Raw genomic sequence first — 17,740 nt, 5'->3', positions numbered from 1 at the left:
ATCTTAAAGCATGTCGTTCAATATTTTAAACTATAATTATTTTTTAAAATAAACTGTAATCAGATGTAATTGTGTTGCGAGAGCAACACTTTGGTTTTCTACTTTTTTTTTCTATGCCGCCGATCTCAGCTTATTCCTGGAAACTGGTAAGGGTCTAACCTGTGCGGTTTATACAGAAAGTGTTGACCTCAGGCTGGATTGATGAATATGACATCACATTTTGGAAAGCTCCGCAGAACTCTTGCCTGGGACCAAAAAGGATGGTTTTTGCTTGTCCGCGAGCCAGAGCCTATGGTGTGCGAAGGGACGTGGAGTTATATAGACTATGTCAGAGAGGAGTATCTGAAGTTCTGCAGCCAAGCTTTCGTTTCATCAAACCATTTTTCTGCTTTCGAGTGTAAAGCTCCGTTCTAGCAGGCAAGCAGGCAGGCACCACTTTCAAATTGAAGATGGACTAAAATCTATAAATGTTAAATATATGCGGCAGTTACCTGGCCCCACAGCCAATATATCTTCTTTGAGTGATAAATAGAAAAATTTACAGAAGCAAAAATGTGGCATTTTCCCACGGGTCCGAAAGTGCTGCCATCTATTGTTTCTACCCATTTCTGTTCGTGATTTCAGCTGAGTTTATCATTCGGTCTTTCAGACTTGGGATTGCGGTAGAGAAATGGTATCAGATGTGCCTAATAAACTTTAAAGTTCTCTCATTGCTAAAGAAATTGGAGCTTATCCTTTGCTCCTTTCTAAGTGGTGACGTTAGAAAGTTGGCCTACGGCAAAAAAAAAAATCAACTTTTGAACTAAGACAGGTGGAATTTTTTTTTCGACGGTAATCGATAGCTCTTAATGAGCTGATCAAAGTATATGACATCCATTTTTTGGTACAAAAATTCCTTCATGAGTTATACCAGTTTGAAAGTTTTAAGGGGTTGACAACTTCAGTAGTAAGGTACACACTGAAACGAAATCTAGGCCGATACAAATTTTGAGACATATAGAGGACTTGTAAGCAGCAGTCGACTGTTAGGTAATAATCACCTTCAGCAATGAGGGGTTAGCAAATTTTGCTAGCTGGTGTATCTATTATTTGTTCCCAGTGCCTTTGATGGTAAAACCAATTTGGTTCCAATGGTAAGACATGTAGGGAACTTGTAAGTAATAATATGCTGTTAGGCTACAGTCAACTTCAGCGATGAGGGGTTTGCAACTATGCTAGTTGGTGTATCCATTTATTTGTTTCCTGTGATCTTGATGCCTATCACGGGAGAGGGACTTATAAGTAAGAATCGGTTCACTTTGGACGAGAAATGGCTGTTAGCTCATAATCAACTTCAACAATGAGGGGTTTGCCACTTTTGCTAGTTGGTGTACCTATTATTTGTTTCCGGTGTATTTGATGGTTAAACCAATTTGGTTCCAGTGGTAAGACATGTAGGGGACTTGTAAGGAATAATCGGCTGTTGGGCTACAATCATCTTCAGCGATGAGGGGTTTGCAACTTTTGCTAGTTGGTGTACCCATTTATTTGTTTCCGGTGAACTTGATGTCTATCATGGGAGAGGGACTTGTAAGGACGAATCTGTTCACTTTGGGCTAGAAATTGGTGCACATTGTATTCGATCTCTTTAAATCTGACAGAATTAAGTGTTAACGCAACGGGTAAAAACGATAACGTAGAACAATGAAGTAGTTTCGTAATAATTAGTGTCACCTATGGTAGTTTAATCCTGAAAAGTTATGGATAGCTTTATAATACCAACTAGATTATATAAGATAGTGTTCCAAGTTTTCATCCGTCACGATGTCTACGATTGAAAAGAATAAAGTTCAACTGGCTGCAAAGTCAATTTAGTCCCTTCTTTCGATATTATTTTGTAGTTATTGTTTTTTCAACGGTGAGGAATAGCCTTTGGTCATGTGATAACTGATTGCGTTCTTGTTTGAACGTACCGTTTTAAAAACTTCGATAGGCTGACAACTTCAACATTTAACCGATAGTGAAGAAACAAGCACAAACGAGAATGTAAAACAATGAGATAGTTTCGTAATAATTAATAGAATGTCATCTATGGTATTTTAGGGTTAAAAGTTAGGGATAGCTTTATAATACCAACTAGATTATACAAGATATTGTTCCGAGTTTTCATCTGTCGCGATGTCTACTATTGAAAAGGATAAAGTTCAACTGGCTGCAAAGTCAATATAGTCCCTTCTTTCGATACTATTTTGTTGTTGTTTTTTCAACGCTGAGGAATAGCCTTTGATCATGTGATTACTGATCGATAGCGTAGAAACAAAACCAAAGTGTCGCTCTTGCAACACTTTAGTCGGCGAAGTCGGAGAAAGGTTGCTGCAACACTTCCGTTGCCCGGGCAACGTAGATCTAGTTTTGAATGCTAAGCATCTTTCTACCAAAATGTGAATTTGTTGATTTTGGGACTTTATCCAAAGATAGTTTACAAATTGGATCGATAAATCTCCATTGTCCGCATTGCATTTAGACGCCCATAGCCTTCCTAGTGCAAATACTTGATTCAGTGTAGTGACTTTGTAGTGTAGTAATCTAGTTACTGTTTGTGAAAGAATTGTTGCTTCAAGTTATACTACGTCTCTTTTTGATTCTACGCATTCTGTTAAAATCCTATGCTTCATGAAATGGCTGGAGATAAAAAAAAAAAAAAAAAACAACAGGTAAATAAATATATGGAAGCCACTTCACACTTTACTACAGGTACGCTAGGGATAGTCTTCAACCTCCTCCCATATATTCTACTGGCCTGTTTTCTGTTTGGCTCCTGAGGAATGACCGGAAAGCCCGATTTTTCGAAATCTATCGCCCTTTGTCAGCAAAAATTAATCCTTCTTTCATTTAAGCCCTAGAAAATGGAATCGCTTCTTTCGTACAGCTTTGTCCAGCATATTTTTGTCCTATGTGTGGAGGTTTAAATGAGAGTCTATATCCCTTGATGTGTGAATGTGAGGAGCTGAGTGATTGGAGATTTGAAGTGTTTGGTAGGGGGGATTTTATTTTGAATGGTTGGTGAGAGTGTGTGCGGATGAGGGTTTTATCGATGTGAGAAGTTTAGAACGACTCTTTCGTCTCGCGACGAATCGTAGAGCTGGGGTTCTGTAGGGTTATGTTAGGGTCTGTGTAATTTCTATGTAATCGTTGTTTGTTTTATATTTTGTACCATGGACTATCGGCTTATAACGCAAATAAATTATATTCTGCTCTCATACTCTCATAGTCTGATTTACGTTAGTCACACGAGTACATAAGACTATCCGTAGGCAATTCATCTGGAAAACACCGAATATACCTAATTTGAACAATAACATTACTGTGGCTTCCTAGGTCCTAATCTTAGTTTGAAAACTTATCTCCTTATTCTTTTAATTTTTTGTTGTTTTTTTTTTAGCTGCGAAAAAAAACGCCTTGAATACTCTACTTTATATATATTAGAACTGATCTTATTCTTAATAGGCCACTATTCATTTATTGTCGTCTTTATTTTATTGTAAAATAATTAATTTTGTTTGAATTAAATAAACATGATTAAACAAAGAGCTAAGGCGTTAGAAACCTTTTTTTTTAATAATTAATTTTATAATTTAGATTGCGGGTGCTTTGGTGGCGTCAACCTTTTTAGCAGCACCTTTCATGTTTGTATCAGCAAAGATGATCACAGTAACAGCACTGAGTCCAATCAATTACATTGCAGATTTGGACGCGTTCTTGTTTGACGTGGCTATAGTTGGAGTATTCTGCACTGTAAGTAAAGTTATCCCTAAAAAGGGAACGATCTTTTTTACTGTGCTGTTTTATTCCTGAAAAATAAAGACAATCGTATCCCAAAGCGTAGTATAACGACTTAATATACAGGCACCAATCTAATTTAATTGTCCCAATGTGCTTATTACACTTCAATATGGATTGAAAATGTTATTAATTTGTTTATTATGCATTTGCTAAGGTGAAAATTAATCGTTAATCTGCAGGCCTTAACTGCAGCAGAAAAATAATAATAAAAAAATTCTGTAAGATACTGCCTGTTATTATAGTTGAAAGTGTTACGGGTCAGGCCCTGGGTTATACATCACCTATTGAGTTTAATAAAAAGAATATGACTCATTTTTATCCCTCGATAAAACGCTTTATGTAATTTAGACCTCAGTCTCGGACTCAGGGTTGGAAAGGAAGCAGTACTAAAACAAGTGAAGCTTATTTTAGTGAGCCAGGAGATCCGTAGATGGCAGGTATGTATTTATATCATATTCTCTTTCATAGTATTCTAAGCTTAAGGAAGGTGTTGGGCAGAAAATTTAGTTTGAGGCAGTACTTTTTATGAAAAAAAGGAAGTGGATAATATAGGGAAGAGGAAATTACACCAGTCGGAAATTATCATTCCTCGAAAACTGAGTTTGTTTTTTAAGATTGTAAGGAATTAAAAGCACTAAGGGTGGAAATTTTTGGGGGGTTTTAACGGATGAAAGGGTGGATATTATATTAAGTGATAGCTATTTTTAGTTTGATAAATAACTTATGAAGACTTGTTGACTTGAACCTGGTAATAACACTTCAGCTTATTTGTGTAGTTTTGAAGTAAGGGTAAATTTTCTAATAAATAGATGTTGGAATTGTTTGTTTTTATATAAATTAAATATAGCCTATTAGGGCTATTAGACCTAATAGGTGTAACATTATATGGTAAATATAGAGTAACTTCAGCTTTTATGAGTAACTTATGATAACTATGTCCCTCTGTTAGAAGCATGGAAGGGGCTAGTATACTTTTTGGCGAGGGAGGGTTGGGTTGGAGTGGCCTAATCCACTTCGGCCCTGCAATAATTACATTGAAAAGTCATTCCATGATCCCTATTCAAGTAGCTACAAGATCACTACCTTTTTGCTAAAAATTTGGCAGGGCTTTGAAGGGGCCAGTCGAGTATTTTGATCTTCTAATCATACAGACTGAAAATTCTTACATGATTTTGGTCAAAATAAGATGCGTCACGAATCCAACCCTCTTAGTTAGTGCATTTACACTGAGTTTTTTTGTTTATAGGAATATCTGTTTCTTTTTTTTCACTTTATTAGTTACAACAGTCGTACTTTTGACTGATATAATTGATAAAAACTTTGTGTCTTATGTTTCAGGCGTGGGTCGGCGGTTTGTTTCTTCTAACACGAAAATTCAAGAAGATCCCTCACTATTTTACTTTGTGTTTGGTCATATCACAATTCATAGCCTGCACTGGAGTTTTGTTATGGTCCGTTCTAGATACGAAAATTTGGCAAGTTTATATCCAGTTCAGTTTTATTGCTACCGGTGTATTCAGTGCACGAATTTTCACTGCCCTACTGGCAGTAAGTATATTTCTACTTAGAACAAGAGGCCTAAGAGAAGCTATGAAATGGAGAGTGCGGTTTGCCGTAATTGGCTGGGGGTAAGTTTCACGCTTCCTTTTTATTATCGTCTTTATCAAGTTAAAATGTTCTAAATGCCGGAATAGCGTCCAGAAGAAACCCACTTAAAAGAACATTTTGTCAATATAGATGGCATTATTTTTTACTTAATTGCGCAGTTTCTCTTTTAAGAATACCACTGTTGATCTTTTCGCAGTGGCGGATCCAGGTAGGGGGCGCTTATGGCGGGGTGGTTTCTACAACTTACTATTTTTTGTATCAATATTTTTACATCATGTAATTTCAACAGATTTATTAGAGCTTTAACCTTCAGCAGATTTTAGATTAAATTTGCGACCATTTCCACAACCTACCTACGGTGTATAATCGTTGAGGCTCTGTTTAAATTGCTAGTATTTCTTTGTTCGCAAGTTTATCGGAGTAAAATATTTTGCGTCCCCCCCCCCCGCTAAAAGAATCCTGGATCCGCCCCTGTCTTCATAAATATAAATTTCATGGTCTTTTGGCGGGGAGGAAAGAGAATGTTTTATATGCACTAATTAAATTATTTAAAAATAAAATCTTTAATCCTCATAATAATAATGTTGAAATTTCAAGAGAAAAGGGTCTACGCCACTCCTCAGTATGTACTTCATCAAAAGATGTGTAAATAAATTGGATAAATCAATTGTAAATAGATTGTAGAAAATGTGTAGATTGGTGATGAAATCAGAGCTGAAAGAGCTTGTATTAAATTTAATAATTTGCTTTTTAGCTAAAGATTAGAGAACTGTTTAATTTAACTAAGAATTCTAGATTTCTTGGACGTGGAGGCTTCAAAGATTATCTCTTGATACACTATAGCTCACGTCTTGCTTCGTTAGATAAAAACTATGTCTATGATTATTGTATATTAACACTAACTGAATTTCAAAATAAAAAATTCTTCGTTCCATATTCAAAGTCTGTAAAAAGACTTTTCATTCTTATTCTTTTTTTACTTCCTATTCCAGAAAGTATAATAGGGTAGTAAAATATGTCTAGAAAATTATTTAGGGTGTACTGTTAGTTTCGATATTCACAAGTTTAAAATTGCTCTTAAAGACATATATATATATATATATATCACTGCTTGTGACATGACTCTTAGCATAGGTATCTTTTTTTGTAAAAGCTTTATTTTATTGGTCTATAGCTCTGTTTTACTAAGGCCAAAAACTTTTGGAGTTCTTTGTTGCAACACAAAACTGAATTTTTATTATTTTTTTTTTTAAGACGTGATGTTGTATTATAGTAAATTTCGGCTGTCCTCTGCTAAAATCAAGCATCGGATTTTTTAGAAAGTCGTAAAATAGTGAACTGATTTCATCTTTGGAATAGGAGAAATAGATGAAGATACAGAATTTCGTCAGTAGGTTTTTCGAAGCCTATTTTCTTCCTTTCTTTATCAGTTGATGTCCTGCTGGGAGTTCGTACTAGGTTTTGTAATTCTAATATGTAGCAACTTGGTTTTAGCTGGAAAACATGTGAAGTCTATTTCTACCCCTGTAGATACTATACTGTATCTCAGAAAGTAAAGCAAATGGAAAATTTTGCTGACTGTGACTTTGGACTAACCATGTTGATTCTAGTAGAGGTCCATCCATAGTACGAAATTAAAGTTTCGTAGAGATACTAAGTTTTGATAGATGACAGCCGATTTGCCGTGTTAATAATCGGATGTATCGAAATTTATTCACCAACCAACTGCAACTATCATGTGCGTAAATTTCATATTGAAATGGCCTTTTCTGTTTTGGCTCCTCCCCCTCACACTCCAAAGAAAAGATTAAAATTAAAAGAAAAGCAAAGCAAACCAAAGACGTTGTATCACCAGACTCCAAGCGTCAGTGAAAATACACTTGGTAAGCCGCAAAAAAGCTAAGTTTCCTTCTGAAAATATACAAGCAAGTATAATAAAGAAGATGTTGACGTTTTGGACGAAGAAAACAGGTTCACTGTTAATAAAAAGCTGGATATTGCATATTTCGGTGATTTTAAGCGTGGTTCTTTGAGGGATTGCGCAGAAAAGAATAAGAATGGCGTTCCGTTTCCAGTTCTAATACTAATATTATACAAATAATTTGTTACTTCAGTTGTTAATGCAGGGATGGCTTACCCTTTTCGAATTATTTATGCGCGATCGAGGGCTAAACTAAAAACAGAATTTTTAGGGTGCGATTTTTCCCAAAGAGTAGGGGGGGATAAACACACACCCTTTAGCAATCGAAAATCTATAATTTCAAATGATTCGTCCTTTTTTATTCATAAGAGGCATTCACTTCCTACCTCTAAGATCATTTTTTTATACAAAATAATTACACTTTTAAATAATATATTTATATTAAAAAATGTAATTATTAAAAAAAAAATATTTTAATCAAGGAATTTCAATGACTACTTTTCGGTTACGAGTGGAAGTTTTAATAAATTTTTGCTGAATGGAGTCGAAGTCGGTATATTGAAAATATCTCGAGTCGGAGTTGGAGTCAGTGTCTGTTATAACTTATAAATTATAGTTAAATGAAGCTTTAAAACAACGGTGGAGTCCGAATCGAGGAGATAGAGTTTTAGTCAATTTTTACATAATGGAGTCGGAGTCGGAAAATTGAAATCGTCTGGAGTCGGAGTTGGAGTCAGTGTCTGTTATTAATTTATAAAATCTAATTAAATGAAACTTTAAAACAGCGGTGGAGTTGGAATCGAGGAGTTGGAGTTTTAGTAAATTTTTGCTGAATGGAGTCGGAGCCAGTATATTGAAAATGTCTAGAGTTGGAGGTGGAGTCAGTGTCTGTTATAACTTATAAAATCTAGATGAATGAAACTATAAAACAGCGGTTGAGTTGTAGTCGAGGAGTATATTTATATTTATAAAGGTAATTGTTTAAAAAAGTTCATTTTAATCAAAAAATTTCAATGATTACCTTTCGGTTACATTATGGATATAAAGATCTTTCCAGTGGTTATCTCTATGTTAGCTATTTTGTCCTTAATTTTCCGATCACTCGTTCAAAGATCCTGATTATCTATGCTGACTTTGTCTCCCAGAATTATTTTTAATAATTTATTTTAATTCGTTTTCCTTTTCTTGTTATATAATATCAATTTTGTATTTAAGATTACCTCTTATTGTTACCGTCGTCCTTCTTGGAGCAGTAGGAAAGGAAACTGACAACGCTGGCTCTAAAGACGACCCCAATTTTCAGTATGGACGAACTCAGGCTATTGTAGCATCAACAATACTTGCCATCTGTTTTCTCATCACTACCATCTCTCTTATTCTCCAGCAACGGTATGGACATCATTTATTAACAGATGATCAATGGGATGAAGTGGATTCTGATCGTGGAAGCAGTATCCGAATGCCAGCAGATGAAGAATCAGATGTACCATCAACACGAACATCTGTAGTCAGCTTGCCGAGGTATGATGGACTAGAAGAAGATGGAAGTAGAAAGACTACAAGAGATAGCAGAGCAATGAGTGGTGCTGATGTTGTTACAGATTTTTCTGTTGGTGAAGAGGCGTATATTAACTATGATGATTTGAATACCTTTTATGGAGGTAAGATTTTCTGTTTCTAAATATTTCGTTTCGCACTAGTTTTATATTGTCATGCCCACTACGGAAGGGTGGACCTAATGCCCCTAAAAACTCTTAAAGTACTCCTAAATCCCTTCTCAGTTCGTGTAATAGCGACATAGGAAGCTAAGGGCTTAGGAAGTTTATGTACAAGCTGTGGAAAGTAGATTTTGCCTTGTCTTAATTCATGCATAAGAGTTTGGAAGAGATCACCCCCCCCCCCCCTCATCTTCATTAGTCTTCTTATTGGTAAATCAGAAGAGGCCATGTCTTACTGTCCTCTTTGGACCAATAGTAATTTTTCATATCTGCTAAGATGTATTTCCATCATAAAAGGTACAAAAACTGTCAAGATTTGGTTACAAGGTTTTCCAGAACCTCTTTCTGAAAGACCGCCATGCAAAACTCTAAATATTGTGTGCTAAGAAGAAACCATATTATTGAGAAACAGAGAGATTTGGATGGGCTGGACAGTTTCTGAGTAGATCCCAAAAACCGGTGAGTTTAAAGGGTAAAATCTTTTAAGGTGCTCCCGCTGCTCCGCTGCTCCCTTATATTTTGAGGTCTATTTTAAGAGACCTAATTATTGCTTTACCATGTTTTTATTGAGAACCGCGTGGAAGTGCAGAAGGTTGTGACTTAAATTTTGTCGGTGTGTTTTTTTATGAATATGGTCACTGGCTTTTACATACATTTATAATAGATACATACACGTATGCATAATACATACACATACGTGTATATAATATACGTATGAATAATACATACATACATATATCTATGTATGTAATATTCACCTTTAAACGGGATTTTCTACCAATATTATCTTATTTATATCCTTCAAAAATTACATTAAGAAATTCTGAAACCTTGCTTTTTTCTCCTCTGAAATTATTTAAATGTGAAATGCACTCATTGGTTCTCAGGTCGACCATGATGATAATTTACTATGAAAACCTCGCCTTCATTGGCACTTGAAATGATTAACCTGTGAAATTACTAAAATAAAGGGTAATGGAATTATTCTTCTTCAAATAGACTGTAGATAGGAAGGTTGTGTGAAAGCACAGGATGGTTGGCCCTCAACCCCCCATTGCACTTCCTGGCTGAAGGGCCATGAAACGGAGATCAGTACTGCCGGTTTGGACCTTAAGGGTCTAGTGCCGTCTTACTTACTTAAATAGACTGTAATACATACGCGTTTCTCTTTTTCTTTGTTCGATCATTCCAAAAAAAAAGAGGATCAAGGATAAATATCGTCCGCTTCACATTCAGCACGCTGAAAAATTGAACCTGGAAGCTTTTTAGTATGTATTTACACCTCCGATTTTCACAGTAATAATATAAATCAGTTATTTTTTTTATTTGTTTTGAATTTACATGTTAACTTTTTTAGATCTTGAATTCCTTTCTTGTGCCGTTATTTTGTTGTAGCTAAGAAATTAGGCTTAAAATTTTTTATGGGTCAGTTCGGTCTGGTCTATAAAAATAAATAGTGGAAAAGCTTGAAAAAGCAGATTTATTTCTAGTTTCGAACTTAAATTACTAATCATCTCGTAAAGAAAAAGTCCAGGATTTTTGGAGTATGTTTTTCTCCTTGAGTGAGAAACTGGGTCTATGAATTTTTCTGTTGTCAATTCCGCCAATTCCGCAAAAAATATATAATTAAAAAACTCAGAAGAATATAAATTTTAATCTTAGAGCACTAGTCATTTCGCTGAGAAAAGTGCAGGTTTTTTTTGGGTATGTTTATGTGTTTGAGCAATGAAAATTCTCTTTCGCACATTTTAAGATGGAATTGTTGAGGTAAAAAAAAACTGAGCCTACAACTCTGTAAGAGAGCAGTTTGGCCGAGTCAAAAAAATATAAAGCGGACATAGCTTCAAAAAGAAGATTTGTTTCTATTTTTGATTCTTAAGTTCTATCATTTCGTAGTGAAAATTCCCAAAAGTTTAGAATATCCTCATATCCTTGAGCAAAAAAAAATTTCTCTAAAATGTGTTTACATTTTAATGTGAACTTAGTTTAGAACTTTGAACTTTTGATTTAGAAATCCGTTAACTCTCAAATTGTTATTTAGTGCTCCCTGGCAAACACATTTTATTAACTCTTTTTTGGAATTACTCAAATTTTTGGGGAATAACCTTCTGAATGCACAAAGTTAAATAACTAGACAGGTATACGTTTTCTTTTTGAGTTTTTAATAGTGCACATGTGTCAACAACAAGATGACTTTTTTTTACAAATAAAGTGTGTGTTTTCTTGGCAAATATTTTAAATTTGTTAAACATGGATGCTCAAATAAGAGAACATTTCCCTCGTTGAAACTTCCCTTGTTACATTTGTCTCTATTTACAAGGGTATAAGTATAAGCAGCAAAGTATATACGTTATATTGTAAGCATATAAAACTAAGATAAGTATGGAGAAGTTTGTACCTTGTAACTAAAAGTTTGATTTTGCTCACCAATTGCTTGTTCTTTTTTACATCTGAATAAGTTCTTTTTACATCGTTTAACATCTATACGTTTCCAAATTCATCTACCAGTACAACAAAAAGTTATCCTTGTTAACAAACTATACTAAAAAAAATTTTAAGGCAGATTTCTCTTAATAAGTTAATAATTATTTCTGTTAAACTAATATGCTCAGTATTATGCTCTTATGCTAATACGCTATTACGCAATATTATGCTCTTATAATGCACAAATAAGAGAATTTGCTAGACTTGCTATCAATAAGCATAAAAAGTTGAGATTAGATGAGATTAAACCTGTTTAGCAAGAACAACCACAATTCCAAAATCCATTATTTGTTAGTTTATTGAGTCCGATCAAACTTAAAGAAGTCAGTGTAATAAAGGCTCAGTTGATCTATTGCTTTCAGCGTAGAATCTTTAAATGAAACTTTAAAGTTTACTAGGTCAAAATGGCTTCTGAAAGGCATATATACACCAGAAATTCAGGTTTCAACTCCCACCGAGGATTTTCCATTATTTCCTGGAAATTTCAGAGAAAATGAAGTTTAATTGCATGATATTCTCGATGGGAAATATCCCATGACTCACCCTGGAACTTGTTTTTGGCCATCCTCAATAGGATAAATCTTTCTCCTGGAGTTGTGCTCATAAAAATAAATTATAAAATACTTTTTTTTTCAAAAAATAAACATGCACAATGCTCGCTTTTGGTTTTCCTCTATACCAAATATTAAAGCTAGTGTGAAATTTTGCCTAATCTTGGCATGTAATACTCTAGTTATGGTTATGATTTGGGACAACTGAATTCGGAAGCTATGTGTCTCCACCTGACTATAAGGTTTGGGCTCAAGTGCTAATAGACTGACCTCTATATTTGCTTTCTTTCACCTTAGAGATGGCACCAACTGATTTATTTGGGTTCCTGTCTGCTGGTTTGGGAAAAGTTCTTTGTCAATAATCCCTATTTTTAGGTAACCAACTTTATATTAAAGCTGTCATTCGAATGTAATTTTTTTATTTTTTTAGTGGGATTCGTGGTATGCTCAGTTCCTTGACTGTATTGTGCTTTTCATGACAATATGCCAAGCCTCAAGTTACCCCGATAAAATTATGTCCAAGTCACCATTGCTTCATACGATAAGTTACGTTTAAAATACTCAAATTTTTTGTGCCAACTCTCTGTGGCAAATGAGTCTTGGCAGGTAGTTTGTGGTATCCATCGTGTTCAAACTCTGGAGCCAAAATCAGTAGATCTCTTTTAGCTGGCCCCTTTTCTGGGGGATATTTCTTCGTAATATAACTGATTTTTATATCGCTACTTATCGTAGGTTATTTTTTAGGGGACGAGTCAGTTGAAGTAAGAAACAGTAACGGGGAATATGAAATAGAACGATCAGAGATACAAAGGTGAGTGCCATTCATTTCATTCCAAATATTCCAAATACTCTCATATAACTATTCCTTCTAATGAGAACGGGCACAGATAAGATTTTTCGGTACTTTAATGTGTTTTAAAAAGGATTAAGACGACAACCGCCACTGTTTGAGAAATATAATCTTGCCCTAATAGAAAAATTCAACACAAGCTTAATTGTAATATACGAAACTTGCGATCGAAAGTTTCTAATGTAAAATTCTAATGTTTTATTTTAATTTTCTAATGTTTGATAATAAAGGGGTAAAATAGCCCCTTTATTATCAAAATAGCAGAAAAACCACGCAAGCATTGGAATGTCAATTACATATTAATGAACTTATTTACAATATAATTCAACAAACATAGCTGAATAAAATTAAGCGCAAAGCCAGCTATAAATTAAAAATTCATGGGTTAAGTCGAATTAACAGATGGCATGCTTAACTTTGTAGACCAAGCGATTGTGTCAACTGTCTGTTACCGGATGCATCGATTGACTATGTAAGGCATATTCAAGGAAAATATCTCGAGGAGTTTCTAATCAAAGACATTTAGCCAAATTTTGTCGTTAGCTCATATCTTCTTTCTTTCTGGATCGGTGCAAAGAATATGGGTTACTGACATGAGTGGGAACTGATGCTAGAGTCAACAAAACCTCAACGTTATCTAACGTATGGTGACACACGCTAGATGACGTTGTGACAATCAATTTCTTTGACGTGTTGACTATCTGTGTTGAACAAGATAGTCAACACTATCGTGTTGAAAAAATGCCAAATGTCACCAAACGCTACATAGCGTCGGTGTTTTTTTTTTTTTACCAATGCTATTACCCTTTTCCACTTATAAGTTACCCATAATCATTGGGTCGGTGACATATCCTTAGTTGTTTATTGTTGAAATCTGCTATTGGAAAATTAGATGGCGATAATATTTATGCAAAAGTTATAAATTTTAAAATCCTCGGTTGGTTCATTTTACAATGGTACATGATTCTTGAAGTTTAGTAGACTGAAGTCGACGTTTTTGTTAACTGCTATATTAAGATTACCCAATTTTAAATGATAGAAATACCGCCACTGTTAGTTGAGAGTTACCTCGCTTAATTAGAAAGATTCAAAACAAGCCTAATTTCCAGTCATTAAAATTTAGATTTCGGTCCCAGTTTATTTTAACCCTACCCGAAATGTACTGAAATCTGGCAGACTTTATTGTTATGTGATATTTTTTATAAGAACTACTTAGAGCTAAGTTAGTGCAACTTAGATAGCTAACATAAACAAACACATCCATAATTGCACCTGGTGTGCCCTCTTGGCAAACAAGGCTGTTTTGTCTGCGGTCCAATGTAAAGCAATAATATTTCACGTCAGTTTAGGGAAATATAAAGAAGGAGGGGAAATGTATTTTTCAAAAACTGGACGGGAGTTGGGTCAGTTTTGTTGTTCTTTTCGTTTATCTTCTTGAAAGCACAAAAAAGCCATTTTTCAATGAAATTCTGAAAAAAAGGTATTTCAAAATCTTGAACTTGGGGACAATGCCCTGTCCCCTTCAATTGATGCCACTCACAGCAGGAATTGGGAGAAAAATTGATATTTTTATTTATGTATTCGTTGGGACTTTTTGGCTGGGTAATGACAGGTGGCGTTGATGTTTTTTCCTCAAAAATTCGATTTTGTTTCTTTCCCTATTAGTTTCGAGTGCTCTTTGGCTCATTTCTGCTCAAATAACTTCAATTCTGGATATTCTAACTGCATAGATTTTTTTTAGGCTTTTCGCTTGCTTGAAGGGATTTTCTTTTAACTATCTACGTTCTCAGTTTGGACTGTAAGGTTGTTGGAAAAAATGTAAATTCACATACAAGTTGCGGTATATAGTCCACATTCAGCAATTATAGGCCTTTTCGCGTGACAAATTAGATTCCTGAATCAAGATTCAGAAATACCAGTGGAACAGAGAAATTTATAAAAAACGATATATGAAGGTAGATTGGCACCTTGCATAGGAAAGATTGTAAGCCCGACCCACAAACAGCAGTGCCAACGATTTTCTTCAAGTAAAGTTGTTGAATTCGTGATTCACATTTTGATTTTCATAATACAGATTGCGATTGAAATGCAGGGCTGTGGAGTCGAAGTTTTAGTAAAATTTTGCTGAATGGAGCCGAAGTTTTTGTTCGCATATTAAAAAATGTCTGGAGTCGGAATTGGAGCCAGATTTGGTTTTAACTTATGAAAGCTAGTTAAATTAAGCTTAAAAACAGTGGTGGACTTGGAGTTTTAGTAAATTTTTGCTGAATAAAGTCGGAGTCTGTATATTGAAAATATTGTGTCTGAGTCTGTATATTGAGTCTGTATGTTGGAGCCGGAGTCTGTTATAACTTATAAAATCTAGTTAAATGAAGCTTTAAAATAGCGGAAGAGTCGGAGTCGTGGAGTCGAAGTTTTAGTAAATTTTTTCTGAATGGTGTTGGAGGCGGTATATTGAAAATGTCTGGAGTCGGAGTTGGAGTCTGTTCTACTTATAAAATGTAGTCAAATGAAACTTTAAAACAGCGATGGAGTCGGAGTCGAAGAGTTAGAGTTTTAGTGAATTTCTGCTTAATCGAGTCAGAGTCGGTATTTTGAAAAGTCTGGAGTCGGAGTTGAAGTCGGAGTCTGTTATAACTAATAAAATCTAGTTAAATGAAGCATTAAAACAACGGTGAAGTCCGATTTGTTGATTCGAAGTTTTAGTAAATTTTTGCTTAATGGAGTCAGAGTCAGTGTTTTGAAAATGTCTGGAGTCGGAGTCTGTTATAACTTACAAATCTAGTTAAATGAAGCTTTAAAACAGTGGTGTAGTCAGAGTCGCAGAGTCGAAATTTTAGTAAATTTTTGCTGAATGGAATCGAAGTCGGTATTTTGAAAATTTCTGGAGTCGGAGTCTGTTATAACTTATAAAATCTAGCTAAATGAAGCTTTATAACAGCGGTGGAGTTGGAGTCGAGGAGTTGAAGTATTAGTAAATTTTTACCGAATGGAGTCCGAGTTGCAGTCGGTACATTGAAAATTGTCTTGAGTCGCGGTTAGATTCGGAGGTGATTATAATTTATAACCGGTTCCACAGTCGTGGTGAAACTATATATTTACTATCCAGCATAGGATTTCACATTCCAGTTTGTCAGTTAAATAAGCCCCTTGTCCGCAAAAGTGCCTCGGTGTTAATATTAGTCTTTGGGGAATATCTTTTTTTGGAATTTTCTAAATCACTTTACGCTAAGCCGTCCTGACCGAGTGGGTTGGTGCGCTGGATTCGGGATCCTTTGTCTGAGAGGACACGGGTTCGAATCCCGGTGTACCCAATTCTTCGGTTTGGGACGGGGGTCAGTGGTGTGATCCTGTAAGCTTAGCCAGAGTCGACCCAGGTCTAAATGGGTACCTGGAGAAATCTGGGGAAGGTAAACAGGAAGGGTGTGCGAAAGCACAGGATGGCTGGCCCCCAACTCCCCATTGCACTTCCTGGCTGAAGGGCTAAGAAACGGAGATCAGCACCGCCGGTAAAGACTGTAAAGTCTAATGCCGTATCCTTTACCTTTTTTTTACTTTACGCTAACAGTTTAAATTTTATTTGTTCTTTTATTTTCTTTAGACATTACTTTTAAATTTTTGTAAATTTTAACGATTTGATTAACTAAAGTTGTTAGGCTACATAATTGGCGATTCTAAATACAAAAAGTGGAATTAGATTGTCAATTTTGTTTCCTCATAATCAATGAAAAGAGACTAGAAAGACATCTTTTACGGGATTCTGTGTTTATATTTTTGTCGATTTTCTAAATAGGAAGGTAAAAAGGGGAAAACAAAACCAAAAGTCACTGTATCTGGATCGTACATAGTAGTCATAGAACTTAATGAAAATCACAACATCAAATTCAGCATTTCAAAGGACCCTACTGTAGAGGTTTCAAGCTCCGATATGCAAAAGTGTTGAATTTTGTATTTTTTGACAGAAAAAAAGATCACGGATGCGTATTTATTTGTTTGTTTTTTATTATTGTTTTTTTTTCAGGGGTGATTGTATCCACCCAGTGGTCCTAGAACATCGGTAGAGGTGTCCTAATGTTATTTTTAATTGACAAAAAGATTAGAGGGCAACTAGGCCTTCCCAACCCCAGTCAGACCTACCTTCAGGTTTTGATCCTCACCGAATTCAATGAACTTTTCGTCATATTAATAAGATATTCATACTCTGGGGCAGGGCCGTATCCAGGATATTTTTCGTGGGGGGAGGGGGTACAAAAACTTAAAAGCACATAAAAAATTTGTTTATATGTGTTTTGTTAGGTTTTTGCGAGCCAGGCAAGCATTTGGGTTGGGGGTTCAAATCCTTGATCCCCCTGGAAATGGCCTTGCTCTGTGGCTATTGCTGTTCCCTTGCTATTGTTGATTTGTTATCTCCCTGTTCCTGTTTTTTTCCTCATATCCTGAAAACTCGACGAAATAATTTTAGGGTAGCAGCGCTGCTTTTTCTGGAAAACGGACCCTGCTTTTGTGTTTTACTGCATTTGATTGTTTTTTTTTTCTTTTTGCTTTATTTTGTCGTGGGTTCCTTCGTCACAAAATCAGTCTTGAGACCAGTCATGCGGTCTATATATCATTTTCGGGCAATTTTACAATATTGTTTAGCCATGAAAACTTGAACCATCTTCGGCTCGTTGATTTCCTTTAAGTCTCGAAGGCTATGCCGAGGGATTGAATTTCATTAAAAAAAAAAACACATTTTGGACATGACTAGATGTCTCACCCTCTCAATCGCCTCAGATACACGCCACCT

At 35.3% G+C, this 17,740-nt stretch overlaps 1 protein-coding gene across 7 annotated transcripts in view; it reads left to right on the top strand.

Annotated features, from left to right (window-relative positions):
- The window catches only part of LOC136041753 (lysosomal cholesterol signaling protein-like), a 154,713-nt gene that overhangs the window by 121,488 nt on the left and 15,485 nt on the right, over positions 1–17,740 (top strand). For all 7 annotated transcript variants that reach the window (XM_065726510.1, XM_065726512.1, XM_065726513.1 and 4 more), the window contains 4 exons: positions 3,619–3,774; positions 5,161–5,450; positions 8,567–9,012; positions 12,849–12,915. In XM_065726510.1, coding sequence (XP_065582582.1) covers positions 3,619–3,774; positions 5,161–5,450; positions 8,567–9,012; positions 12,849–12,915 — 959 coding nt within the window. The remainder of the gene's footprint in view (positions 1–3,618; positions 3,775–5,160; positions 5,451–8,566; positions 9,013–12,848; positions 12,916–17,740) is intronic.

Source organism: Artemia franciscana, unplaced genomic scaffold, assembly GCF_032884065.1.
Source record: "Artemia franciscana unplaced genomic scaffold, ASM3288406v1 PGA_scaffold_36, whole genome shotgun sequence".
NCBI classification, from domain to species: Eukaryota; Metazoa; Arthropoda; class Branchiopoda; order Anostraca; family Artemiidae; genus Artemia; species Artemia franciscana.
Note: the sequence above shows the minus strand (reverse complement) of the source record. Positions and strands in the feature narration are given on the sequence as shown.